The 27,513-nt window shown below is 36.1% G+C and overlaps 1 protein-coding gene across 4 annotated transcripts in view; it reads right to left on the bottom strand.

The window, feature by feature from the left end:
- Window positions 1-27,513, bottom strand: part of LOC127833318 (disks large homolog 1-like) — a 187,099-nt gene that overhangs the window by 110,170 nt on the left and 49,416 nt on the right. For all 4 annotated transcript variants that reach the window (XM_052358495.1, XM_052358497.1, XM_052358496.1 and 1 more), the window contains exon 5: window positions 8,170-8,211. In XM_052358495.1, coding sequence (XP_052214455.1) covers window positions 8,170-8,211 — 42 coding nt within the window. The remainder of the gene's footprint in view (window positions 1-8,169; window positions 8,212-27,513) is intronic.

Here is a 27,513-nt window from a genome sequence, read left to right as displayed (position 1 = left end):
TACTAAAACTCTGCAGCTATCATTCATGGCTTCCCCTGCATGGCTCAAGATGTTAATTTGCCAAATTTGCCTTGTTATGACAGAATTCTTGTCATTTTGGTTATTTTATGAAGTTTTATGAAGAAAATGTTGTAGCAAATTTAAATTTTCTCCAGCTAAAAGAGTTAGCCCTGAAGTAAGATGAGCCTTGTTTTCAGAAAAACGGGCTTATAATGCACGTGCAGAAAGTGTTGTGCCTGATTAACTCTTTCAGTGCGGGAACCGAATTTTGAAGGCCTTTGCAAACAATTTGGATCCAGATGAGACGCCACAGAACGTGGTGTCTCATCAGGATCCAAACTGTTTGCTATTCTGATAGTATTCTTTGAAAAAAAATCGAAGAAAATGCTAATTTTAGAAATTCAGCAGACAACATTTCAGCAGACGACAAATTTCCCAGCATGCAAAGGGTTAACAAGTGCAGTGTGCAAAGGCTTATCCATGATGACCCTTTCTGCTTAGACTGGATTGTCATTTAAAACAGGCTTCCTCTAAATGCTTTTAAAGACTCAAATTGTTGCATGTTCACTAGGGCTGTCACGATTCACCGGTATATCGGTATATCGCGGTGCACGTCGTGAAAAAAATCGCACCGCGGTACGGCGTTGCCGCACCGTTTTTTTTAATATTATTATATTAGCACAGATATAAATACATTACATAATTATTTTGATATAGATATCGTTTTGAAAACTGTAGAAGCGATTCAAAAGGGCTAAATAAATAATCCGTTAATATCCAGGTCAAGCAAGCGCTTCCACTGGTAGATGTTTAACTTTCACGTTTAAAATACGGCGATGAATGGGTCCGTACCTTTTTTGGAATTTGGGACAGATTTCCTTTGCAAATAAGTTCATAATTATCCAAAAGATGTTTACTCTATTTCTTTTTTTCTTTCTTTAGTATATCGATCGTTCAAAGCACGGCACTTCCGAATCATGTTATCTTAAGATTATGAATAAGTCGAGGAAGAGTCAGAACGCTACGGATTTTGAATACTGGGCCTGCTGACTCCGCATTTTAAACATGCCCTTAAAGCGTTCGATTTACACAGATTGTAGTCACAGCTAATGTAAACAACATGGCGGACATTTTAGAAAAAGACGCGAATAACAATAACAATTACTACTTCTATCAAGTTTATTACAGTTTCTTTTACAGCTTCTAGTCATACTATGATACCAGTGTTTTCTGATTATTGAGTTTAATAAAGTTTGTAAAACTTGTTATTCTGCTGTTTTCTTCACAGATAATCTGTAAAATATCGCGGTACGTACCGCGATACAGTGTTGCCGTACCACGATATACCGCGGTACGCTCACGGCGTATCGTGACAGCCCTAATGTTCACATAGCCACGTTTTCTTTTTTTATATCATAAATGTATATCAACACAATCGGACAAGTATGCAAGGAAGACACAGAAAGATATGAGCATTGCATTAAGAAAACGGGGTTTAGTGCATGTGCCTAAAGTGTTGTCCTTGATTAGCGTGCCCATTGCACACAGGCTTGTCAGGGACAATACTTTCCGCCTTAACCCTTTGCATGCTGGGAAATTTATCGTCTGCTAAAATGTCGTCTGCTGTATTTCTACAATTAGAATTTCTTCGATTTTTTTTCAAAAAATACTTTCAGAATAGCAAACTGTTTGGATCCAGATCAGACGTCACATTCTGTGGCGTCTCATCTGGATCCAAACTGTTTGCAAAGGCCTTCAAAATTCAGTTCCCGTACTGAAAGAGTTAACTGGATTTTTGTTAGGATAAGACTTCATTTCGAAGAAAAACATTGCAAAGTGTTGTCACTGATTAGCCTGTGTGGGTTGCACACGCTAGTCTGGGTATACACTATATGAACATGCATTCAGCACCATTTTTCCGCAGTGAGGCTCACATTAAAGCAAGCAATAATAACCACTATCTCTGCAACCACCAAACTAATCAAAGCGCTGAAGGCACTGAATTTGTACGCTATTGCATAATCTTAGACGCGACTCAGTTTTCAAAATTATGTAACAGGTTTTTGTATCGCACGTGTGAAATGAACAAAACCCATTCAAATTTATAAAGAGAGTGTCTTAAAGCACGGGTCGGATTGTGGGTGCACTGTTTATCTTAATAGTTATGTTATAGAGATAACTTAGACAATATAACAACAATATGTCTCTTTTTCTTTCGCAATTGGTTCCTGCAATGGCAACCATCTTTAGAATGTCGGTTCCTTGCTAAAGAATAACTAGCCTAGAATCATGTACATGTTGTGTTATGTGTATCTAGTATTTTAATTATTTTTTTTTTATTATTGAGCAACAATTTTGCCGACATGACAAATTACATAACGTAGAAAAATGAGCCCCCTCTGTACGTTACTTATGACGTTATTTTGGTCCGTTATGACTCTTTAAGAAAAAACCTATATATATAACAACATTTATTCCATTGCTGAACACTTTTTCTCACGCATAGACTCGCATAATCCCAACTGGATCGATTCCCCAATGCATCCGTATCAGCGCAACTCTTATCAATTACTGCCTACTTACTTCTTTTCTCGTCGCTGTTCAATGCCAGATTATCCCGTATATTCCATTTTAAATAGTAAACTCAAGAATTTATAAACATAAACATTCGCCTTTTTTCTTAAGTAGCAAATTAATTTTTGGCATATGTGACAATTTAAAGATGTGATGAAATAAGACTAGAAATAAATTCACACATCAGGTTTCCCAGAGTAGGTGTGATAGATACACCCAGTTGATAACTGGAGAAATTACATGGGAAGATCATGTACAGGCTGGTAAAAGAGTAACACAGACATCAAAGGCTAGCCTGAGTCAAGTGTGTATATGTGAGTACACATATAGAACATAAAAATACACTAGGTACTTTTTATTTGGACGCGATAGCGTACAAATAATGTAGCGAGTTTTGCAAGCCAGTATGAGCTTAGGTACGCTGGGCGGAGCGTCGTTGCAAACAATCGATATTGGCCAATGAGAGTGCACGTTTTGCATGAGCGACAGCACTCGTAGGCCTGCATTACCTCCAGTAAAATTATGCAGCCGACAAATGAGTGGGAACAGTGGTGTAATGGTAGATCACTGGCTTAGTAAACGAGAGGACCCTGGTTCGAATCCCGCCCTGACCACTGGAATTTTTCTGAGCAAGAAATATATCCCACATTTGCTCTTTTCGTGGAAATTGCTCTTTTTCTTTCGCAATTGGTTCCTGCAATGGCAACCATCTTTAGAATGTCGGTTCCTTGCTAAAGAATAACTAGCCTAGAATCATGTACATGTTGTGTTATGTGTATCTAGTATTTTAATTATTTTTTTTTTATTATTGAGCAACAATTTTGCCGACATGACAAATTACATAACGTAGAAAAATGAGCCCCCTCTGTACGTTACTTATGACGTTATTTTGGTCCGTTATGACTCTTTAAGAAAAAACCTATATATATAACAACATTTATTCCATTGCTGAACACTTTTTCTCACGCATAGATTCGCATAATCCCAACTGGATCGATTCCCCAATGCATCCGTATCAGCGCAACTCTTATCAATTACTGCCTACTTACTTCTTTTCTCGTCGCTGTTCAATGCCAGATTATCCCGTATATTCCATTTTAATTAGTAAACTCAAGAATTTATAAACATAAACATTCGCCTTTTTTCTTAAGTAGCAAATTAATTTTTGGCATATGTGACAATTTAAAGATGTGATGAAATAATGTCCAATCGAGACGGGGTTTTCCAACTGAACACACGTGTGTCGCCTGACTTGCTGTTCAATAAATACACCAACACATTTCACGTGACGTTGTACACATCTTCATAGTTTTCGCGCGCTTTTTACTGAGACAAATAAACCGCAAAAATACACAAAGCACTGTTTATTTGAAGCTACAATTTGTTTATGTGGCGTTGACAATAAAATTCAGAAGCGTGTTTCGGATTACAAATTTATTTATGCCAATTTGAGAATTCAACAGAACAATTTAGTGGTATGTAATGAATTCAACTTTAAGTTATTAAAATTCTTTACGTCAAATATATGACTTAACTGTATTCTGCATGTAATGCGCAATTTCCACGAAAAGAGCAAATGTGGGATATATTTCTTGCTTAGAAAAATTCCAGTGGTCAGGGCGGGATTCGAACCAGGGTCCTCTCGTTTACTAAGCCAGTGATCTACCATTACACCACTGTTCCCACTCATTTGTCGGCTGCATAATTTTACTGGAGGTAATGCAGGCCTACTAGTGCTGTCGCTCATGCAAAACGTGCACTCTCATTGGCCAATATCGATTGTTTGCAACGCCGCTCCGCCCAGCGTACCTAAGCTCATACTGGCTTGCAAAACTCGCTACATTATTTGTACGCTATCGCGTCCAAATAAAAAGTACCTAGTGTATTTGAATGTTCTATATGTGTACTCACATATACACACTTAACTCAGGCTAGCCTTTGATGTCTGTGTTACTCTTTTACCAGCCTGTACATGATCTTCCTATGTAATTTCTCCAGTTATCAACTGGGTGTATCTATCACACCTACTCTGGGAAACATCATGTTTCAATTCATCCTCAAAGAAGCATTTGTAAAATAATTATAATTCCAATCAGACTTTAAAAAAACTACATGATTTTCAAAATTTCCTCACCTCAAAGAGGCATTTGTTAGATAATAATTAAAATTCCACTGTTACTTTCAGAAACATGATGTTCAAATTTATTCAAAATGTCACTGGGTATTTGTAGAATCATTATAAAGAATTAAATCATGAAAGGTGGTGTTTTTTAAGAGTACATATAAACTGTTGTTATTTAACCAATAAACAACCACATTATATAGTTCTAACAAGAGATGTGTTTTTCAGAAACACAATGCCCTCTACTGCGCCGCTTTAATTTTTTTTAAATTATTAAATCCCTTGTAAAAATGATCTGTGCCTGCCATTTATGATAAATAGAAATTAACTTCCTTTAAAGCTTGTTACTTCCCTTGGATTTGTTTTTATGACCTTTGACCTTGAAGGATGACCTTGACCTTTCACCACACAAAATGTGCTGCTCCATAAGATACACATGCATGCCAAATATCAAGTTGCCATCTTCAATATTGCAAAAGTTATGGCCAATGTTAAAGTTTTCCGAGGGACGGACAGACAGTTCAAATGCTATATACCACCCTACCGGGGGCATTTAAAGTGTTAAATACAGTAGAAATTAATTGTAATAAACTTTTGTCAACAATAATCTTGTTGAAATGCACATATAAATACTTAAATGGACTTAACCTGTATTGTTCAATCTCACCATCAGAACTCAAACTAATGAGCCCAAGAACAATTGTAAATTGAACATTATTTCTTAAATATAAAAAAAGAAAAGAAAGAAAATAGTATTTTACTTTTCTTTCTACACTTTTTCTTCCACACTTGTCTGCCTTCATAGGGCATTCTCATGACAAGCTTTGAAAAACTGGTATTTGTATTTATATTTGTGGTTATCATTCATAGTTTACATACTGTAACTATACGACTTATTATTGTCATTAATTTTTGTTAAAATGACTATGAAATCTATGAACACAATTATAACATGATTATTTCGGAAAATTATCCTTTTTCCCATTTATTGCTTTAATAGGTTGACACCTTTAAACCATGCCCATAGAATTAACACTGACATTATTTACATTTCTTTTGAAAAACTTACTTTTGAAAAAAGTATGGAATTAATTACTGAATCTGATATGATTCGAGTAGATCAGTTGTCAGTTACTGGCAGAAGTAGGTGCAATATTAATACTGGTTCCCCAGCTATCCCAGGAAAAGTGTGAGTTGGTTAACTGATTTGACTGAAATTCATTTGAAAACAGCTAAAATCCAACTAAACAAATGGAATCAGGAAAAGGGTAATACCTTGTCCACATAAGTTCCGAGCAGAAGTAAATCTTAATCCATTTCATAAATCCAACTTGCACCGAAATTAATTGTTTTTCCCATTAAGTCATATATACCTACACATGTACAAGCACAACTGCTGATATACCTATGATTCCTGGCAGAAGCAAGATAGAAACAACCAACTATTTTTAGTAACAAAAAAATAACATACTAAGCGCTGAAGCATTAACTAACATTCCCTGGGTACTTGAATTACATCACTTCGCCAGCACATACAATTGAGAATTTATCAACCTATTTATTTAAAATTCATAAAAATTCCCTCCTATGTAGCAGGAAGAGTAGCCCAAGTGGGCTTATAAGCATGTACACAAGCTAGAGGGCTTATCACCAGTGTAATGAGAAATATTGGGGGTAATAAAAAAGAACCATATGTTCTCTGTAAACATGCAGATCGCCATAGAAATTTTAATAACTGATATCAAATGGGAGCAAGAACAAAATCCACAAGCAATTTTAACCTTCTAGAACACTGGCCTTTTTGTTTGTTGATTTATCTTTTATCTCTCAAATGTGTTTAGAAAGAGGGGAACATCAAAACCCACACATTTTCAGCCCACAGTAATATTTGATTGGACTCCTTACAAACAGAAATATAACACAACAATGTTGTGAGTCAGAACAAAAAACAATCCAGAACTATTTACATGGCAAAATAAATTAATAGTCTACCTGAAAAAAAGATTGCTAAAAATAGAATGTAATTATTTCCAGTCTTAATCTTAAGCCACTTGTACCTGGAAACACATTAACCAGGCCTGAATGTGAACCTGTTGTATGTAACATTTGCGCCTTGCTCTGGGAAAATGGGGTTTAATGCATAAGCGTTACGTGTTGTAACAGATAAGCCTGTACAGTCTGCACAGGCTAAGCACGGGCAACACTTTCCACTTTTATGGCATTTTTTGTTTAACCCTTTCCCTCTTAGAAAAAAAGTGAAAATGGCCATATGCAACAAGCATAAAACCATCACAGCCTGCAAGTAACTTGCCAGATTGCACCATTTCACTCCTTCAATTTGAAAATTTTCTCGGGGGAGTTCCCCCCAAACCCCCTGACAAGAGGGGATACCCCTCCTGAACCTACCCCTGGAGCATGCGGCAAGCCACTCGTTTAATTGCCTGCTACTCCATTACAGCTATTTTTTCCCTTCTTTATAAAGTATCCGTAAAAGGTACTTTACCAACTGAAGAAAAACTACAAAATTCCCAATTGCAATCTAAACAATTCCCAAAAGGAAGGAACATTTTGTCAATTTTGTTCCAAAAGTGCATTAACTGCAAGTTCACAATTAAAATCAGCACTGACACTCACATTTCAAGCTAAATGAATGTAAATCAATATTTGAGTTGATTTGTGCTATTGATACCAATTTAAGCAATTAACAAGGGACAAAATTGTCACAAAACCAGGTTTTCATTGTGAAAAAAAATCTGATAAAGGGAGAAAACTCAAACTAAACTTTTGAAATGAACAAACAAAATTAACCCCCTTTGTAAGTTTGTTTAAAAAAAAAATATATTTTTAGTCGTGGCGACCTTGACATTGGAGATATTGACGTGATTCTTTCTTGCGACACACCGTCCCATGATGGTGAACAAATGTGCCAAATGATTTTAAAATCTCACAATGAATGACATGGTTATGGCCAGGACAAGCTCATTTATGGCCATTTTTGACCTTTGAACTCAAAGTGTGACCTTGACCTTGGAGATATCGACGTAATTATTTCGCGCGACACACCGTCCAATGATGGTGAACAAATGTGCCAAATGATTTTAAAATCTGACAATGAACGACATAGTTATGGCCCCGACAAGCTTGTTCCACCCGCCCGCCAGCCCGCCAGCCAGCCAGCCAGCCCGCCCGCATTCGCCAATCTAATAACCAGTTTTTTTCTTTGGAAAACCTGGTTAAAAACCTGGTTAAAAAGACCCATAATTCCCAATTGGGAGATTTCACAACGCAAATTTTCCCAATTTCAAGGTTTTTTCGCGCTATTTTTTTTCCAAATTGGTATGGTACAGTTACTTTTCCCAATTGGGGAAGAAAAATCGCTGCATTAGTTAAGCTGGCTACACCATTTTTTATGGAGAACGCTTATGAAATTACTGACAGTGAAAAAATAATCACTATGCTATGTCAACACTTACATAATCTGCGTCATCAACCTCCTCATCAGCTGAGCCTCGGGGCTGAAAAATACAAACAATAACATCATCAGCACTTTATGCATGTCAACTCACAGCATAGCAATCTTCAACTTTAATCTGTGTAATCCGGAAAAAGAAGTACTCTGAAGTCGATTGAAGAATGAGAAATTCCAATCAAATTACAATAATATCAAAATATAAATCAAAATTATGAGAAACCATGGCCATTTAATCACTATCACTTCTTTAACCCTTTGCATGCTGGGATATTTGTCGTCTGCTAAAATGTCGTCTGCAGAATTTCTAAAATTAGTATTTTCTTCGATTTTTTTTTCAAAGAATACTATCAGAATAGCAAACAGTTTGGATCCTGATGAGAAGCCACGTTTTGTGGTGTCTCATCTGGATCAAAACTGTTTGCAAAGTCCTTCACATTTCGGTTCCAGCACTGAAAGAGTTAAAACACTACTTCATATTTGAAGAATGTATTTATTTATGGCAGATTACCATGTTACAAGTACACAGAAATTGCATGAGCATCAAATAACACACCAAGTCAAAATATGGGTGGATTCTGTTAAACCCAAAAGCCACTCCCATCCCAAGTCCAGGCATGGCGAACACATCACTTCTGAATAAGTGTCAGATACAGAGCCATTTCATGAAGTTTTTTGTTCCTTGTTGCCATATTCTTCAAGCCCCACAGTAATATCCAGTAAGTCCCTTCAAGTTTTTGTTTTAAGTTTTAAGCGGTTGCTTTTTGGACTTAACAAAAAAATTTTAGCATGATATTCTTTTTAAAACTTGCATGCCAGCCGATTCTACTGCTTTATGACAAACTCAAACACATTGAATCACTAGTGCTGACGCATAAAAAATTCAACATATTACACAGTGTTAATTAACAGATTTTTTACAACTTTCTTTGCAAAAATTATCTCACGCTTAAGGCTGGAGGAAATAAACAACTTAAAAAGCAATTTTAGTCCCATTTTGAATAATTTAAGTAAATTTTAGTCCACACAATTTCAAGATGTTTCTCTATCTAAAGCCAACAGTTCATGATACAATCAATTTACCTCTCTCCATCTATCATGCATTATACAAATGTAAGGACGTCACATAACCAGAGATAATTTTTGGCAAGATCTTTATAAGAGAGGACCAATGAAGCCTTACAAACACAATTTTCCACATTGTTTGCAGAAAGCACTCCAGTAAGGTGTTGAGAGCCATCATGCATATGAATATTTCAAGACTTACAGGCATAATTCAAGAATATGAAATGGGCATTAAGAAAATATGCATTAAGTCCTGACAGATAAGTAAGTTTATTAAAGTTTTAAACATTATGCTAATGATAATATATAATAACTTGTGAACAATACAAATTTACTGCAATATTTACATATTAATAGAGTTCAAAATTAAGTTGTGCATGAACATGTTTTGACCATGAAAAGGGAGACAACACTTTGAAAATAACTTATTTTGTATTACACCAGTTATCTGGCCTTTGCTTTGTGTATTATTTTATTCTGATATAACAGAGAATTTCCAACTGGAGTAGAATGCAGACAACCCATAATATTGAAATATATTAAAGTTATAACTATACAAATTATTAGAAATGTTTTTTTTATATTACAGTTGTTACTTTTCAAGTTATTACTTTGAAGTTTTTGTTATACACATAGGCAAATCATACAGGGATACAGGAATTACAAAACAAAATTACGTTGTTTTTTTTGTTTTTGCGAGGATATTAAAACAAAACAGGCAACTATACAAATAATCATAGCGTTCTGTTGACAATAGCAGGTTTTCTAATAAAACGTTTCCAATTCCCAATACACAATTGTACTGCATTAAGCAGAGTTCTTTTAATTAAAATCCTCACAACAATATACATTTCACGTAAATAATGAGAAACATCATTAACTGGGAAGTTGGAAGGAAAACTAATATACTAGCAATCTTTCCAGTGAAATGAAGAGGCCCTTAATGAATCTCAAGGGTCCTGTGACAAATCACTGCCTTAAATCCAACAACACCCAACTTCAATATCCAAGAAAAGCTGACAGTCCTGTAAGCAATATTGTGAATTTGGTGGTGAAAACATTTTGGGATTAACATAGCATTTACACAATTTACCACTCACTAAAGCAAAATTAATAACTATGGAAACAAAATTTCATTTCATGATTTAATGTATATATTTCTATTTGCTACATATTTTCCCTCAATAAACCCAAATAAAAGAGGCTTCTAAAACTAAATTTTGATTTCTCAATTGTATGGGACCAAGTTTTTAAGCACTGAGAAAGCACTGAGATGTTTTGTGGCAATCAGGGGTAAAAAAATCTGTAAACCCTTTCCCACTCAGAAGCAAAGCTAAAATGGCTATGTGCAAACAGCATAAAACCAGAACAGCATGCAAGTAACTCACAGTCTGTCCAGGTTTTATGCTGTTTGGTGCTCATCAGTAGCTAAGGGTTGGAAATGAAGCCTTTAAAACTTGAATCTAGTAAGAAAGGTCTTTCATTTAATTAAACTAAAGGACTACAAATGCGTAAAGATACGTATCTAAGTGGTAAAGGGTTAAAACTAAGAATTCGGACCTTAGAATAAGTCTAAGTAAAAAAAGTACCAGTAGGTCAATGTCAAAGAATAGGTAAGGGTGTTGTTGATGAGTTGTTAGTTTTCATAGATAACATCAATGCAAGTATAAATTATTTGTACCATGCGGTATTAATGTTAGCCAAAACACATCATTTTGGGTTAACTAAGAATTTGATCCTTCTGCATTCAATTAGTCCATACAAGAAATATCTTTAAAAAAGATATACGGCGTTGATTGTGGTCGATGTTTATGAACGATCAAAAGTTATCTCTATGAGATAAAAAGTAGCGGATGCCTTTTTTCTGCGCAGTTCTTAGCTACATCACAAGCAAGTCAATTACGGGGTGTTGCGCCAGATTTCGTGGCTTATTTTGCTTTATGTGATATTATTACTCAGATATCTATATTTACAGAATAGAAAAACACAAAAAACATGAAAATAAACGAGTGCATATAGGTCAGCCGGCAATACTCGAATCTTATTTAATTGCATAATTATAGTATAGTGAATTATTGTGCTCATGCTTAATAAACTGGTCTAAATGGATAAATATTTATAATTAATTTTATCAAAATTGGTCCTTATCATGCAAATGTTGAAAACATATTAAAAATCGATGATTGACATACCACAATAATATCGCTGAATATCTTTATTTAGTATCTTTCTGATCAAAACAGACTTCAAGTGCACAAAGTTTACGAGACGGCGTTTATATAAAGATTTCTGCAACTGACCGCAAACTGACCTTGATACCTTGCGGATTGGAATGCGATGCATTAAAGTTAGGTAACAATTCTGCTGCTGAAACGACTGCTTGTTTACGCCAACTGTACACGACCAAGGCAACAGCTGTGCCTAAAATATTGATATATCGACAAAGCGACTAAACAAACTATTTACTCCATCAGACAAAAATAGCATAGATTCCAATTTTTTCCTTCAATGAAAAGATCGCAACCCCTTCTGCGAACTCCGGTGATGAACTGTATATAAACTCTGACTTTCACACACTGGCCGCGAATTGACCCGAAACCTCGCGGGTTGAAATGCAATGCAAGTAAGTACTAAATATGAGAATATAGCCTTTAGTATAAACGCTTTTGCGCTGGTAATTCTCTGAAAATAAAAGATGAACGCACAAACTGTATTTATGTCGAAAATTGATTGTAAAACTGTTCTATCTATTGAGCCTTTTCATTACAGATAAAATTGTTTCATGCAGTAAAACAGTGTTACAAAGACGCGGATATGTTTCCAATGTTCTGGTGTTATACTCAAATCAGCCAATGGAATAAATGAAGTGTATTAATTCGTACCTAGCTGCGGGAAATTTTATTTGAATATTATTGGACACTTACAAAGGTCAAGTCAGGGTGAAAAGCTGGTTTAATACAGCTTACGCCAAAAAAAGGTCTATGTCAAAGCCCAAATGTAATCAGGCGATATGTGTGTATTGAGTGTCCATAGAGAACATCCATGCAAGTATCAAAACTTTGCAGCAAGCAGTATTAATGTTAGGCAAAATGATTCATTTTGGGTTAACGAAGAATTCAATACATACCAATTAGTCATATACCAAAATTAGGTCCATGTCAAAGTCAAAATAAGGTCAGAGAATGCGAGTGTGTTGAGAGTGCGCTATTATAACAAATATTACATCAATGCAAGAATCAAAGCTTTGTAGCTAGCGGTATTGATGTTCTATGAAACAATTGGCGTCAAGGGTTATTACCCTCGTACAGAGGGATGGACAGAATAACGGACAGGACAATTACTATATGCATTAGTACTTGCCGTGGGAAAAAAAGCATACAGTAACCCGCTCCAATTTTACACCTTTAGATTTAAAAATGACAATGGAATAGGAACACATTTTCACCCTGCAAACCCCTTAGAGTTGCACCTTGTACCCTTAATGACTCTAGATCTTCCCCTTAACACATTCATGCCTAGCGTCTAGAAAAAAGGCCTTTGCAAACAGCGTAGACCCAAATGGGACACCACATGATGCCGCGTCTCATCAGGGTCTGCGCTGTTTGCTTAAAGAAATTTCTATAAAACTATTCTAAATATAGAAATAAATATACTAGACATCCCTAATTTTGGAAATAAATTGATCCAATTTTGAAGGATAGGAGTGTCCACTAGACATAAATGGGTTAAGCTTGCCCAGAATGACAGTTTTTAAACAGATGTGCTTGTAACATTTTCTTGGTCTTGAGTGATATTATAAGAATTCAGCCTCTAGGTCAAATAAACCCATTGGTGCGAAAAGATACCATGTGACCATTCATTTCAATGTAACATGGTACCAACGGGTCAAAATGCAAATCATATAAGAATTTAGGCTTGCTTAATGGAACTGCTTATTTTCCTATCTGACTAGATACAGCAGCAGTCTCCCCAAACCTTGAGAATTGTGCTTTGGTCATCAGGCACTAAACACATAACACCAAATCTGGAGATATGTGACCAACATGGGGGTAAAACTTCATTTACAAATCTGGACAGGAGATGACAGAAGTTGACATTAATGGAAACATTCAGGAGAGGGGCTAATTAAATAACAGAATATCCTTTCAGAGCGGAACATTAACAGATCTGGTCGCTTGGCCTTTAGATTGCTGTGGTTCTCTGCTTTAACCAATGTCCCAATGAAAGCACCAAATCTTGTACAAGCCTGAAAGTCTCTTCTTTTTTTGGAAAATAAAATTCCAATTTATAAAATGGCTTAAATTCTGTGGTGTCAACCTTGACTTGAGACCACATATTGCTGTTTTGAACCCAACATATGGAGCTTTCAAACAATTGTTTGACTTGTTCTCCCCAGGATACAGACTCATATGCATCTTTGTAACCCCAAGACCTTTGATGCAATGTAAGTGAAATAAATAGGTTTAAACTCAGTTTAACCATTTTTTGTCAATATAAACTTGACATGAATGGAAAACATTATCATGGCAACATGTCATAAAAACATCATTATAAGACTATAATATTACAAAAACCAATGCTTCATTTGTAAACAGAACAAGATGCTGCATCCAATTAACACATATGCCCACAGTGGAAACTTTGTCAGCATCCAATTAGAATAAGTCTAAATGTAAAAGTAGGTCAATGTTAAGGTAAAAATGAGGTCAGGTGATTACTGCATCATCCATTTAAGTATGAGGTCAGGTGATTACTGCATCATCCATTCAAGTATGAGGTCAGGTGATTACTGCATCATCCATTCAAGTATGAGGTCAGGTGATTACTGCATCATCCATTCAAGTATGAGGTCAGGTGATTACTGCATCATCCATTCAAGTATGAGGTCAGGTGATTACTGCATCATCCATTCAAGTATGAGGTCAGGTGATTACTGCATCATCCATTCAAGTATGAGGTCAGGTGATTACTGCATCATCCATTCAAGTATGAGGTCAGGTGATTACTGCATCATCCATTCAAGTATCAAAAAGGAGCATAAATGATGGTCGAAACGTGCCATTTAAAGTGCCATTTAGGGTCAACCTTGTACGGACAGAAGAACAAATGAACAAACAAACCAACGGACAGGCCAAACGCTCTATGCTGGGGCCATAAAAAGCCTAATGAATCAATGAAGTAAGCGCTTGAACAATAGAATCGTAAGTACATCAAAATTATTACTTTCAAAGGCAAAAATGAGTTGGCCTATTATTTTACAGATTGTAAAAGCACATAACAAGATTGAAGCCTCATCCTTCCATTGAACAATGCAGTGCAAACACAATTAATACTCTTTATGAATATCAATGTATGTAATTAATGCACTCTCCATCAACTTGATTTTCTATTACAGAAACTTTCGCAATTTTCACCATTTCATCAGGAAAATCGTGCCATTATCGTCATTTAGCTTGGGACATAAAACAGAGATTGGACAAAAACTGTGGAACACTCAATCCATCCTCATAAAGCAATATCAACACATCCAAAGACATCAGCTGGTCTGTTTAAACATTTAGGAAGCCATTCATATCTGACAATCTCCATCTAAAACTCTGACAGCCTAGAAAACAGGACCTTTAGGCTGCCAGTGTTTGCCAAAGAGATTGTGTCATGTTTGCATATGCTTTTTTTCTCTAGTATTAATGAATAAAGAGGCCGTTTGATATGCTTGTAATTCTTAAAAGAAAAAGATAAAGAAGGAATCCCAGACAATGGTCGTTTACATTTACATTTACATCTTAATTATCCATAAGTGATTTTATAGGGAGAAGAAGTGATATACACTCTCTCTGAAATCACAGGCAAACCACTAACCACTCCTGACAATTTTGTAAATCAATTTTTTGTCATTTTTTTCATTTCCATTCAGTTTCTGATAATCTGATATGATATCAATGTTAAACTTGAGACCAAACATCTATCAGGCAATTATAGCGCCATCTTTCTTAGTAAGATTACTATATATTACACATAGTGGTTAAGCACAAAACTTAACCCTTTACATGCTGGGAAATTTGTCGTCTGCTAAAATGTCGTCTGCTGAATTTCTAAAATTAGCATTTTCTTTGATTTTTTTCCAAAGAATACTATCAGAATAGTAAACAGTTTGGATCCTGATGAGACGCAACGTTCTGTGGCGTCTCATCTGGATCCAAACTGTTTGCAAAGGCCTTTAAAAGTCTGTTCCAGCGCTAAAAGGGTTAACATTTCTTTTTCAGATACTTGTCTCAAATTCATTCACTCATATTCATCAGTATTAGTTTGTGATGAACAAGACAGATAAGTATCACCCTTTTCCATGGCTTTTTAATAATGTCAATATTCTCATGGCAATAAATCATCACAAAGGCCATTTCTGACACAACTTTTAACAAAATCCCATTTTTCAATTAGCTTCGAAATAATCTTCTCAGAGAAAAACAAGACAACATACATGTACAAGAGCATTCCATAAACAAGAGGGCCTAGAAAAGCTTGAACATTAATAACTAGTTGTTTTATTGGAATATGTTGTTGTGTTTTTTTTTATATAATAAAATGTTATTGACCATGATTTTCTATACTCATTCACCTTTCATAATGGTGACTAAACACCAAATTTGGGAACAATTCAGGCTTTGATACTAGCCTATGCAATTACCATATGTTGTGGCGGTTTTTATTATATTACAAAATGTTATTAACCATGACTTTCTATACTTCCATAGTGATGACTAAACACCACACTTTGGGAGCAATTCAGGCTTTTATACAAGATTGTGCATTATGGGTAGGGGATCAGGGAAGGGAATGGACTATAGAACCATTTTGCCCATCCTTTCAAAAAACACAAAAATCCTGTACCAGCATCTGAATTTTTTTTTTGGTGCAAAAGGCATTTTGCTGTCATTTGTTATTGCAAGTTTGACAAAATAAAGAAATTCAGCAAAATTTACATACTACAGCAAACTTATAACTTACAGTAAATTAACTACACAAAGCCATTTCATCCTAATTTAGCATGATTGAAAATAGGAAAAACCTTAGCAAACTTAAGAAGAGGCATTAACCATTTTCAGCCCTCTCAAAATCTGCCTGTGCAATTACAGTAAATTGTCACGTACAGTACAGGCACCGTGTACTTAAACAAAAACGCCTGTCCGCGGTGTTCACTTTTCCCAATGGCTGACATTTCGCGAGGGACAGACACGCTTCTGACCGCGGTGTTGGGCGAACACCCGAACTCGCTGCAATTGCGCGCTATCGTTAACGGGAACACCCATGATCACCGCTCTATTGTTAACGGGAACACCCATGATCACCGCTATGACTTTCTTCCAAAGTGTCTAGAACTCGTGTTTCTTATCCCTAAATGTTAAATAAGCATGTGCACTGTTAACTATTATGTTGGTCAGTACAAAAGGTTTATAGAAAACTGCCGACTGCGTCTTTGTTTTATTTCCCAATCAAGCACCAAAAATCCAATATCCTATGTATTACCAAAATATTTTTTTTAGATAAGCACAGTCGTCTGTCAAAACAATGATTGTACATGTCAGTCAACATATTGAAGTAATTCTCGTATATGATCTCGGAAACGGGACATGCTTTAAACATTTACAATTACGATATTTATTTTAATAAGATTTGCTGAAAACAAATGAGAACCAAACAAACGTACACAGACAACACATAATATAAATAATTATGACAAATTAAATTAAAAAAACTTTGGTTTATTTTTGAAAATCGCTTTAACTTTCTCCCGATTTCCAGAAAATGACTTATACATGTTGAATGAAATCTAAATATAGATGACGCTGTTCATTGGTCGTTGTAAAAGAATATTCATGAACTGTACACGGCACTTTGTGTGCAATCAGATACAGTACAATAATTATTGCAATATTGAACGAACTAAAAGATGGTAATGACACAGCATTTTTGCATTTTATTTTATGCAGAGGAAATGTCAATTCCAAATCATTTGCGAGATACCCCAATACTTAAATGGAAATTCACTAAAAGTACGAAGCTTTTACAATGTTGTCTGCTCTTTGCAGTTTTTTGTGTATAAATTAATACACCCACGCCTATTTTTTAGCGCGCTTTTTGTCAGGACAAAAACTGGACGCGAAAATATCATGGGCATATACATGTATTTATTTGTGGCTACAATTTTTAACAGAACATGAACTTGACACGATGCGCGCACACCACATTAAGTCATTAACACATGTTGGAATACCCTTGTCCCGATTGAACGCTTATTTCATCAAATCTTTAAATAGAAACAAATGCTGAAATTCATTTGATACTTTATTTTTGTTGTCAATATTAACACGTTTAAATGAAAGGGATTAATACAAAACGTTTATGTTCAATTATTTTGTTTTTAGCGAACATGATGAACACCGCGGTAGATATTATGGGTCCGCGGTGATTCGGGGTGTTTGCCTTATGAAAAACAGCCCCCGCTATATTTGATCTGAACACCCGGGGTTCATATTGGTAAACGAACACAGTGAGATGAACACCGCGGCGAGTGGCGTTTGATTAAGTACACGGTGCCTGTACTGTATAGCGCGCAGTTTTTATACCTCCAAATTTAAAATTAAACAGTTGGTGCGCTTTATACATTCATACAAAGCTATCCTGGCTGCTAAATTGCGTAAAATTCATTTTGTAATCGTACTTAATAATCAGAATTGCTGCTATTTTTTTATTCCAGAAAACTACCTATAATCTTGCAGACTGAATGGCCCGTTGTCGAAACAACAAAAAGTCAGTAACAGCAGATATAAAGAGGGTAGCAACAGGTTTTCATGTTTTAAAGTGTTTGAATTAAATATGCAAAAATGTCTTTGTCTTTGTTTGCGTTTGTGCACTTCTACATTGGCAGCTAACGTTGGGCTGGTAAAGGTAGGTGTCAACTAGGTCTTTTTCATGGGCAAAGGTAGGTGTGAACAGGCACTTCTTACTGTTTTCCAGTTTGGTCCAGATTTTTGGCGCCTTCATTGTACATCACATTCAAGCCTGTGTCGTGCGACAAACAATAACTCCACTTGTCCAACATAATAGATGAACAGTTTTACGTCAATACTAACATATCTCAACAATTGTAGCCCTGTCTCCCATGTGCTACGAAGTTAATATTCAGCATTCAAATTTAAAGACCAGGCTTTCCCAGAGGAAGAATGACATGATGTACATGAATTTTTAATTTTGCATGCTTTACACGAAATGCATGTGGAATGTTGATCTTTTGCTAGAAAATAACGAAATTATAAGAAAAATATAGTGCTATGCAACCGATGCTCATCATAATCACGCTTCTTCTTTTGAATGCAAAATTAAGCTTTCCAATGACCAAGTTTATTTGATTGCGCAATAGTAAAAATTCAGCGATTTTCCGTTCAATTGCTAGTTTTTTTTAGCTTGAGATCTATTTTTTTCATTTTGGAAAAAAACAGGTTGCACATTATACATTGGGCGCAATTTACGTGACAACTTACAGTATAAGCATTATACTATCATTATGCTTGTTATTCAGCTTAAATTACAAAATGTTTTTAGACAAATATTACAGTTCCCGCTGGGTAAAGGCTTTATTATGTGTAAGAGTCTGTACATCTCTATAGTATTTTGTAACCTTTCTAACAAACTTTATATTGCAAATACTAAATAGTTGGCTGAATGTTGTATAGTTTATTTGCTAGTCTGTCAGAATGATTTATTCTTGCATTAAAAATGCTTAATATTGACTGCAATATATATTATCGTATGATATTTAACAAGAACACCGCATAACGGGTGCCAACGCTCGGCTGTAGGTGCAGTTTTGAATAAAAGAAAGATTGTCAGACATTTTTTTTTTTTTTTTAGAGGTCACAGTGACCTTGACCTTTGACCTTGACCTTTGACCTTTGACCAAGTGACCCCAAAAATGGGTGTGGCGTGTAGAACTCATCAAGGTGCACCCACATATGAAGTTTCAAAGTTGTAGGTGGAAGCACTTTGATTTTAGAGACAAATGTCAAGGTTTTAGCATGACATGGACGGCGGATGGCAGACGGCGGACGACGAGCTGGCTATGACAATACCTCGGGTTTTCTCCGAAAACAGCCAAGCTAATAAAATGAACGTGCTAAAACATGCAGCATAGAATAAGGAATAAAGAAGACCACTGACCTACCCATTAGCTCAAACATAATTGACAAACAAAACATGGTATACTATGGAATTTCCTGGTTTAATTGGGCAAGAATAATCATGGCTGTGTGAGTGTGTGTGGTATTTCATGCAAAAAAGACCATCCCATGGGGAAGGGCACAATTCTAAGCCCTCCCCGAAGTAGATTTTTTATCACAAACAAGACTTACATCCCCGAGACACTTTTTCAGCTATTCTCAATAGCTTATAACTAAGGAACAAGTGGATCAAGAAGGTAACAAGGGACAAAATTGTGACAAAACCAGGTTTTCAATTTGAAAAAAAAGTCTGATAAAGGGAGACAACTCAAACTAAACTGATTGTTTATAATTAACCCCCTTTGTTTCAAAATAAGTCTATTTTCAGTTGCGGCGACCTTGACCTTGGAGATATTGACGTAATTCTTTCATGCAACACACCGTCTAATGATGGTGAACAAATGTGCGAAATGATTTTAAAATCTCACCATGAATGCCATAGTTATGGCCCGGACAAGCTTGTTCCGCCCGCCCGCCGACATTTTTGACCTTTGAACTCAAAGTGTGACCTTGACCTTGGAGATATCGATGTAATTCTTTCGCGTGACACACCGTCTAATGATGGTGAACAAATGTGCCAAATGATTTTAAAATCTCACAACGAACGACAAAGTTATGGCCCGGACAAGCTTGTTCCGCCCGCCCGCCGACATTCGCCAATCTAATAACCAGTTTTTTTCTTCGGAAAACCTGGTTAAAAAGTATCTTGGCCACTTATACTTCATCACAACCCAAACTTTAAGATTTGATTTAATCACTTACGAAATATGGGCGAAAGCAAAGCCCCACAAATTGTTAACATTGCATGTGGATAAACTGACCAACGTACTGACAAACGGACTGACATACTGAGTGCCTCCAATAATCCCTTTTCCCTGCATGGGTACAGTAAAGACTGACAAGACACATATTGTTAGCATGCTAAACTGGGCATTACCTTGCGTTCCGTGAGATCAAAGTCGTAGGTTACCATGTCAACATATTTCTTAAAGCTGACACTACGATGTCGACGGTTATGTTTGCCTCTGTATGTCCACCATGAAAACATCACTTTTGCACATGCTCTGATGATACTATATCTTACAACCATGTCTTCCCAGAAAGGCTTCCTTTAAGTCATTATTATCTGACTTTGATTATTTGAAATCATTTGTCTTTATTCTCTTCAAAAATTAACTCCTACATAAAGAAATAAATAAACCAATTTTTGGATAATTTCATATTTTTTATTGCATGTTCTCCCACATTTTTTATTTATTTTGAAATCCTAGCTCTGTAATGGATAGAACAAGACATTCTTTAGAACCTTATAATACGCGATGGAAATGTTCCATTTATTTTATGCACATTTATCGTCCTTAGATCTTCCATTAAATTATGTTTTTGCATGTCTTTCTAGCACAAAAAGCTGGAAAGAATTTAAAAAATCATATGTTAATAATCTTCTGTTGGTACTTACACTATCATAAGACACATAACAAACTGTTCCAGTACATTTATAGCCTGAATCACCATCACATTCACAGAAGCACAACACATCCCCACCGATAGAAGAACCTTGATAACTTTTTAACCAAATTACTACCACTGACTCAAGCGGCAATACTCCATTAATTTTGTACACAGACCCACACAAATAGTGCAACCAAAGATTTCTGTAACCCTATTGATATCTACAAGCATTTCTATGTCACAGCTCCATAATTTTGTATTTTATAACCTTATAAGGTCTAGTGTACCAGTTTGGTCAACTTTTTTTACCGCTCCAGTTAGAAGCATGGAATCAACTCCAGAGAATCCATATTTAAGCAATTATTGACTCAGATAACAACAGGCTTGTGGGCTACGCAATGTGATCATAGAAAGATTTGTGGGTTTATTACTCTCCCCTAAATATAGCCCATCTGTATCACCTGGCCTGTACAACAGTGGTCACACAAAATGTAACGAGATTTTCCCTGAAAAGGAATGCATCTGCAATTTTCCAACTGTTCTTTAAAACTTATTAGGGATAAGTGTCTATCAACATAGGAAGGAGAAATATGAGAATAAAAACTTCACAGATTTATGAAACTTTCCAGTGAGAATCCTATCAGATTTATAGAAGCATAGTGAAAAATAAAAGAATGAATGATCCATGAATGAGCTTAATGGAACACAAATTATTGCACAGTTACACCCAATTTATACCCTTTTACTTTCCAGCTGTAGGCGAAGTCCCTTGGAGACAATTAATTGAGTTTGGCAATATCAGCTTAGCAGTTAAACATTATGAGCCCTCTTGGCATAATATACTTTCAGAATGTGTCGATTACAAGACTTACATTACCCCCCGTTCACCACAGTGCTGCGACTTTACCACGATCATTTCGATCAAGCCACGATATGAAACAGGTTTGGATCGGGGTGGATTGTGGCCGATCGGAGTCTAAATCAAGCATTTTGGCAAATAATGGTCTTTATTTCGACCTTACTACCATGCCCCTATATATATACACCGAATATTGTTGGCCACGATCCCGCTATGTTTGTTTTGAGCATGTTCAAAATAAACGTGGCGAGAGGGTAGAGCTCTCCAATCATTAAGACTCTACCGCGATCACACTGCGCTTATGAAGACTCCACTACGTTTCTCCTGCCATTTGTCACAATCGGCCAAATTTTCGGCCACGCTTTGATCGTAGTAGAAGCAGCACCTATGTGTGAACGGGGGGGTTAACCCTTTCCCACTCAGAAACAAAGTGAAAATGGTTATGTGCAAACAGCATAAAACCAGAACAGCCTGTGATTAACTCACAGTCTGTTCAGGTTTTATGCTGTTTGCTGCTCATAAGTTTCTAAGGGTTGGAAATGAAGCATTTAAAATTTGAATCTAGTAAAAAAGGTCTTCAAATGCATCAAAATATATTTCTTAGTGGAAAAGGGTTAACTGGAACATTCAAATGGAAATTGGACCAAAGTTTGTTCAATAAACAACATCTTGTTGATGATGTTGATATTTAGGTTTTTTAAAGAATTTTACAATTAAATAAATTACTGATAATAAAACAGTGAATGCTATGATAGCATTACTATTGCAGAACATACATTTATCCTATTTATACAGGCAACTTGACCATTTGTAGCTTTGACTAAACTAATGATTATGAAGGGAAAAGAAAATGATAGTCATGTTTTCTTTAAATCTTAAACAATTTAATTGATTCAATACTGAAAGAAATAAATCACATAAGTTGCTCTCTAATCCTCCCTAGAAATAAAACTAGACAGCTCAATTGAGTGCGCATTCTCCGAGGAATACAAGTATTTGAAGATTCTCATTGTTTTATTAACATATTTCATTTTTCATGCATATTCCGATTTTCAATTATGTCCCATTATGCCATTAAAGAAAGTGAAAAATGCATTTTCCCATGCACTAAGTTACTTAATGCGTTTGGTAGTCTTTGAAAACATATTACGTGTTATTATTTGTTGGAGGTGTTTCCTTGGGTTAGTAACAGTAAAAACAAGAGCTGTCACCATAGGATGACTTATGCTCCCTATAAACGCTTGATAGAAGTTATGAGCTTTTTTCGAAACCTAAACGCATATTTCGAAACCTAAACGCGGACCCTAAGTTCAAGGTCAAGGTCACAGGGGTCAAAATTTGTGTGCGTATGGAAAGGCCTTGTCCATATACACATGCATACCAAATATGAAGGTTATATCTCAAGGGACATAGAAGTTATGAGCATTTTTCGAAACCTAAACGCAGATTTTAAAACCTAAACGCGGACCCTAAGTTCAAGGTCAAGGTCACAGGGGTAAAAATGTGTGTGCGTATGGAAAGGACTTGTCCATATACACATGCATACCAAATATGAAGGTTATATCTCAAGGGACATAGAAGTTTTGAGCATTTTTCGAAACCTAAACGCAGATTTCGAAACCTAAACGCGGACCCTAAGTTCAAGGTCAAGGTCACAGGGGTAAAAATTTGTGTGCGTATGGAAAGGCATTGTCCATATACACATGCATACCAAATATGAAGGTTATATCTCAAGGGACACAGAAGTTATGAGCATTTTTCGAAACCTAAACGCAGATTTCGAAACCTAAACGCAGACCCTAAGTTCAAGGTCAAGGTCACAGGGGTAAAAAATTGTGTGCGTATGGAAAGGCCTTGTCCATATACACATGCATACCAAATATGAAGGTTATATCTCAAGGGACATAGAAGTTATGAGCATTTTTCGAAACCTAAACGCAGATTTTAAAACCTAAACGCGGACCCTAAGTTCAAGGTCAAGGTCACAGGGGTAAAAATTTGTGTGCGTATGGAAAGGACTTGTCCATATACACATGCATACCAAATATGAAGGTTATATCTCAAGGGACATAGAAGTTTTGAGCATTTTTCGAAACCTTAACGCAGATTTCGAAACCTAAACGCGGACCCTAAGTTCAAGGTCAAGGTCACAGGGGTAAAAATTTGTGTGCGTATGGAAAGGCCTTGTCCATATACACATGCATACCAAATATGAAGGTTATATCTCAAGGGACACAGAAGTTATGAGCATTTTTCGAAACCTAAACGCAGATTTTGAAACCTAAACGCAGACCCTAAGTTCAAGGTCAAGGTCACAGGGGTAAAAAATTGTGTGCGTATGGAAAGGCCTTGTCCATATACACATGCATACCAAATATGAAGGTTATATCTCAAGGGACATAGAAGTTATGAGCATTTTTCGAAACCTAAACACAAAGTGTGACGGAAAGACGGACAGACAGACAGACAGACAGTCCGATCACTCATATATGCCCCCTTTTCTTCGAAAGGGGGCATAAAAACAGACCTGATTGGGACATTTCCTATGTCTAGGTTAAAAGTCAATTTTTGAATACCATGGGTTGATAAGATTAAATCAAAACTAAAGCTTTTTAACAAATCTTATAAATACCCCTGACTCGCCTTGTTACCTCAGTTCAAGGGCAAATAACTCCGGAATGTGTTGATCATCTGGCATGAAACAAGTATCGTTGAAAACGATGGATGCTCCCCTTATGAAGGCGCTATGAGAAACTGTAACCTAAGAGTGACCTTGAGAAAATCTATTATTAGCCTCTGTGACCTTGACCTTGACCTTGACCCCAGTGACCTCAAACCATCAAAAGGTAGAGGTCCATGAAAGGTACCTACATGCCAAATATGTAAGAGATCGTTAAATATTGAAGGCGCTATGAGAAACTGTAACAAAAGTGTGACGGAAAGAACGACAAACTGGCAGCTATATATGCTCCCCGAAAATTATCTGCACTTCACTCTGTTGACATATTTGAAAGCTTCATTTAAAGAGCTTAAGAAATGTGAAAGTATCATGCTCTTAATACTTAAAACATTTTCTGCGTACTGACTGACAAATTAACAAACAAACGGCCTACAACGTCACTCCAATATATCCCCTCTAAAACTTACTTTGTGGGGGTATAACAAAATGGACAGACAAGTGTGTAAAAGGTCAACATGAACTATTTCAGATAATTCCATGGCAGTTATCAATAATTTCACAGAGAATCTGAATGATTATAAAATTTTGTTGAAATATTTGTTAGGCCCAAAGTTTGCTGAGTATCAGATGAAACCACAGTCTTGGATGTAACCCACTTGACCATGGACCGAGTCAATTGATTTTTCGCAGCGGTCGAGTGACAATTCCAAGCCGGTAGTCTGAGCTTGGATGCTTTTTTTCGTGTCCAAATTAAGAAACTTGTCCGAAATAGCTACATTTAGACGCAAATTAAGAAACTTGTCCGAAATAGCTACATTTAGACGCTTTTTTCAACAATGCATAGGTTTATCTCCCTTGAGCACTCATTGAGTAGACGCTTATCAAACAGTGTTATTGGTCAATCTTGGGTCACACTTTAACTAATTTCTATTACTGACTAAAGAACACACTGCTATACCTTTATGTGGATGTCTTTTTAGCGTTTTTTCTAAGGCACAACTCCCACACATAAACTGAATAACAAGGATCAAGGTAGACGAAAGTTTCAACCGTCATGGAAAAATAATTGACCCTGGCTTTCTTTTGATGTCTCTAAGTATTGTCTATTGAGGACTTTGATTTTGAGCCTGCAATTGCTGCTAAGAGTTCTGGAAGCAGTTGCATTACCTGTTATGAAGACTTAGAAGTTGGGGCAGAAAAGTAGCCTTCTTGTGCATCTTCTAGTACACAGGTATTATTGCTAGTTTGACATTGACATCGCATTTCCTTTATTCAGATATTTGTGTGGATAATTGTGAACACAAGTGCTATGATATTATATTTCCAGACTGCCATGAAGTGTGTACCTAACATGTCAGTCCTTGATGTCAGTTACTGAGACACTCAAACTGATGGAGAGAAGACGTCTAGAAGCCTTGTATTAATTTTTTGTCGGACATGAAATGTGAATAATTACATAATCAAGTGAAATTTCCAAGCTGGTAGCCCGACTCGGCTAGTGCGTACAACAAATTAATGCCACAACTGAAACCATTTTCATCAGACTTAAATAGACAAAAGTGTTCAGGGGAAAAATCCTTGGTCCGTAAATAATATTAATTCTGTCATAAGCTAAAGAAATTTTTAAGCCACAGAAAGCAGTGTTTTTTCTTGGCTAAATTTGGCTAGTTAATCATACAAATATTTGATATTTTAAGGTGAAAAGATCAATTTGTATATCTCAACAGGAACGCACATTGCAAACCAATTTATTTAATAATCAAATGCGACCATGGACAATAATTGCGCTTGTAATATTAACTAGGAAAAATGTCATCAATATTAAAATATAGGATGCAATTTTGTACACATATATGCTTCCCAATGAAAAGACCTGATAATGAGAATATGAACTTCTATTCGGCATTCATGCATCGCCAAGGGGCATTCAGGTCTATGAACTAGCAGTTTAAGTTGGGCCCCTAGTGCTCAGTGCAGTACAACATCAATGCAACAATGCATCACATTGCAATCTCATCATTTCCCATGATTTCAATCTGATCAACGCAGATGTGTCTAGGGATGCCATATACATGGACTATTAAAAAGATGAAATGTAAAAGCATGTGTTAATGTGGCAGATAATGTTTTTCTTTGGCCGTTATGGAAGTTGTGTCCAGGAACAAGAACATGAACAAATTAGAACAATAATAAGACACTTTTACTCAATGAAGTTCACTTTTTTTATTTAAAAAAGAATAAATTGTTGTTTAATTTATCCCTTATAAAAGTGTGTCATTTTGTCCCTATAACAGAACAAGAGCAACTGGTGCCAACGCTCGGCTGCATGTGCAGTTTTGAATAAATGAAAGCTTGCTCTCTAATCCTCCCTAGAAATAAAACTAGACAGCTCAATTGAGTGCGCATTGTCCAAGGAATACAAGTATTTGAAGATTCTCATTGTTTTATTAACATATTTCATTTTTCATGCATATTCCGATTTTCATTTTTGTCCCATTATGCCATTGAAGAAAGTGAAAAATGCATTTTCCCATGCACTAAGTTACTTAATGCGTTTGGTAGTCTTTGAAAACATATTAAGTGTTATTATTTGTTGGAGGTGTTTCCTTGGGTTAGTAACAGTAAAAACAAGAGCTGTCACCATAAGGATGACTTATGCCCCCTATAAACGCTTGATAGAAGTTATGAGCATTTTTCGAAACCTAAACGCAGATTTCGAAACCTGAACGCGGACCCAAGTTCAAGGTCAAGGTCACAGGGGTCAAAATTTGTGTGCGTATGGAAAGGCCTTGTCCATATACACATGCATACCGCATATGAAGGTTATATCTCAAGGGACATAGAAGTTATGAGCATTTTTCCAAAACTAAACGCAGATTTCGAAACCTAAACGTGGACCTTAAGTTCAAGGTCAAGGTCACAGGGGTAAAAATTTGTGTGCGAATGGAAAGGCCTTGTCCATATACACATGCATACCAAATATGAAGGCTATATCTCAAGGAACATAGAAGTTTTGAG

This window comes from Dreissena polymorpha, chromosome 6 (assembly GCF_020536995.1).
Source record: "Dreissena polymorpha isolate Duluth1 chromosome 6, UMN_Dpol_1.0, whole genome shotgun sequence".
Lineage (NCBI taxonomy): Eukaryota > Metazoa > Mollusca > Bivalvia > Myida > Dreissenidae > Dreissena > Dreissena polymorpha.
This window is presented reverse-complemented; position numbering and strand designations above follow the sequence as displayed.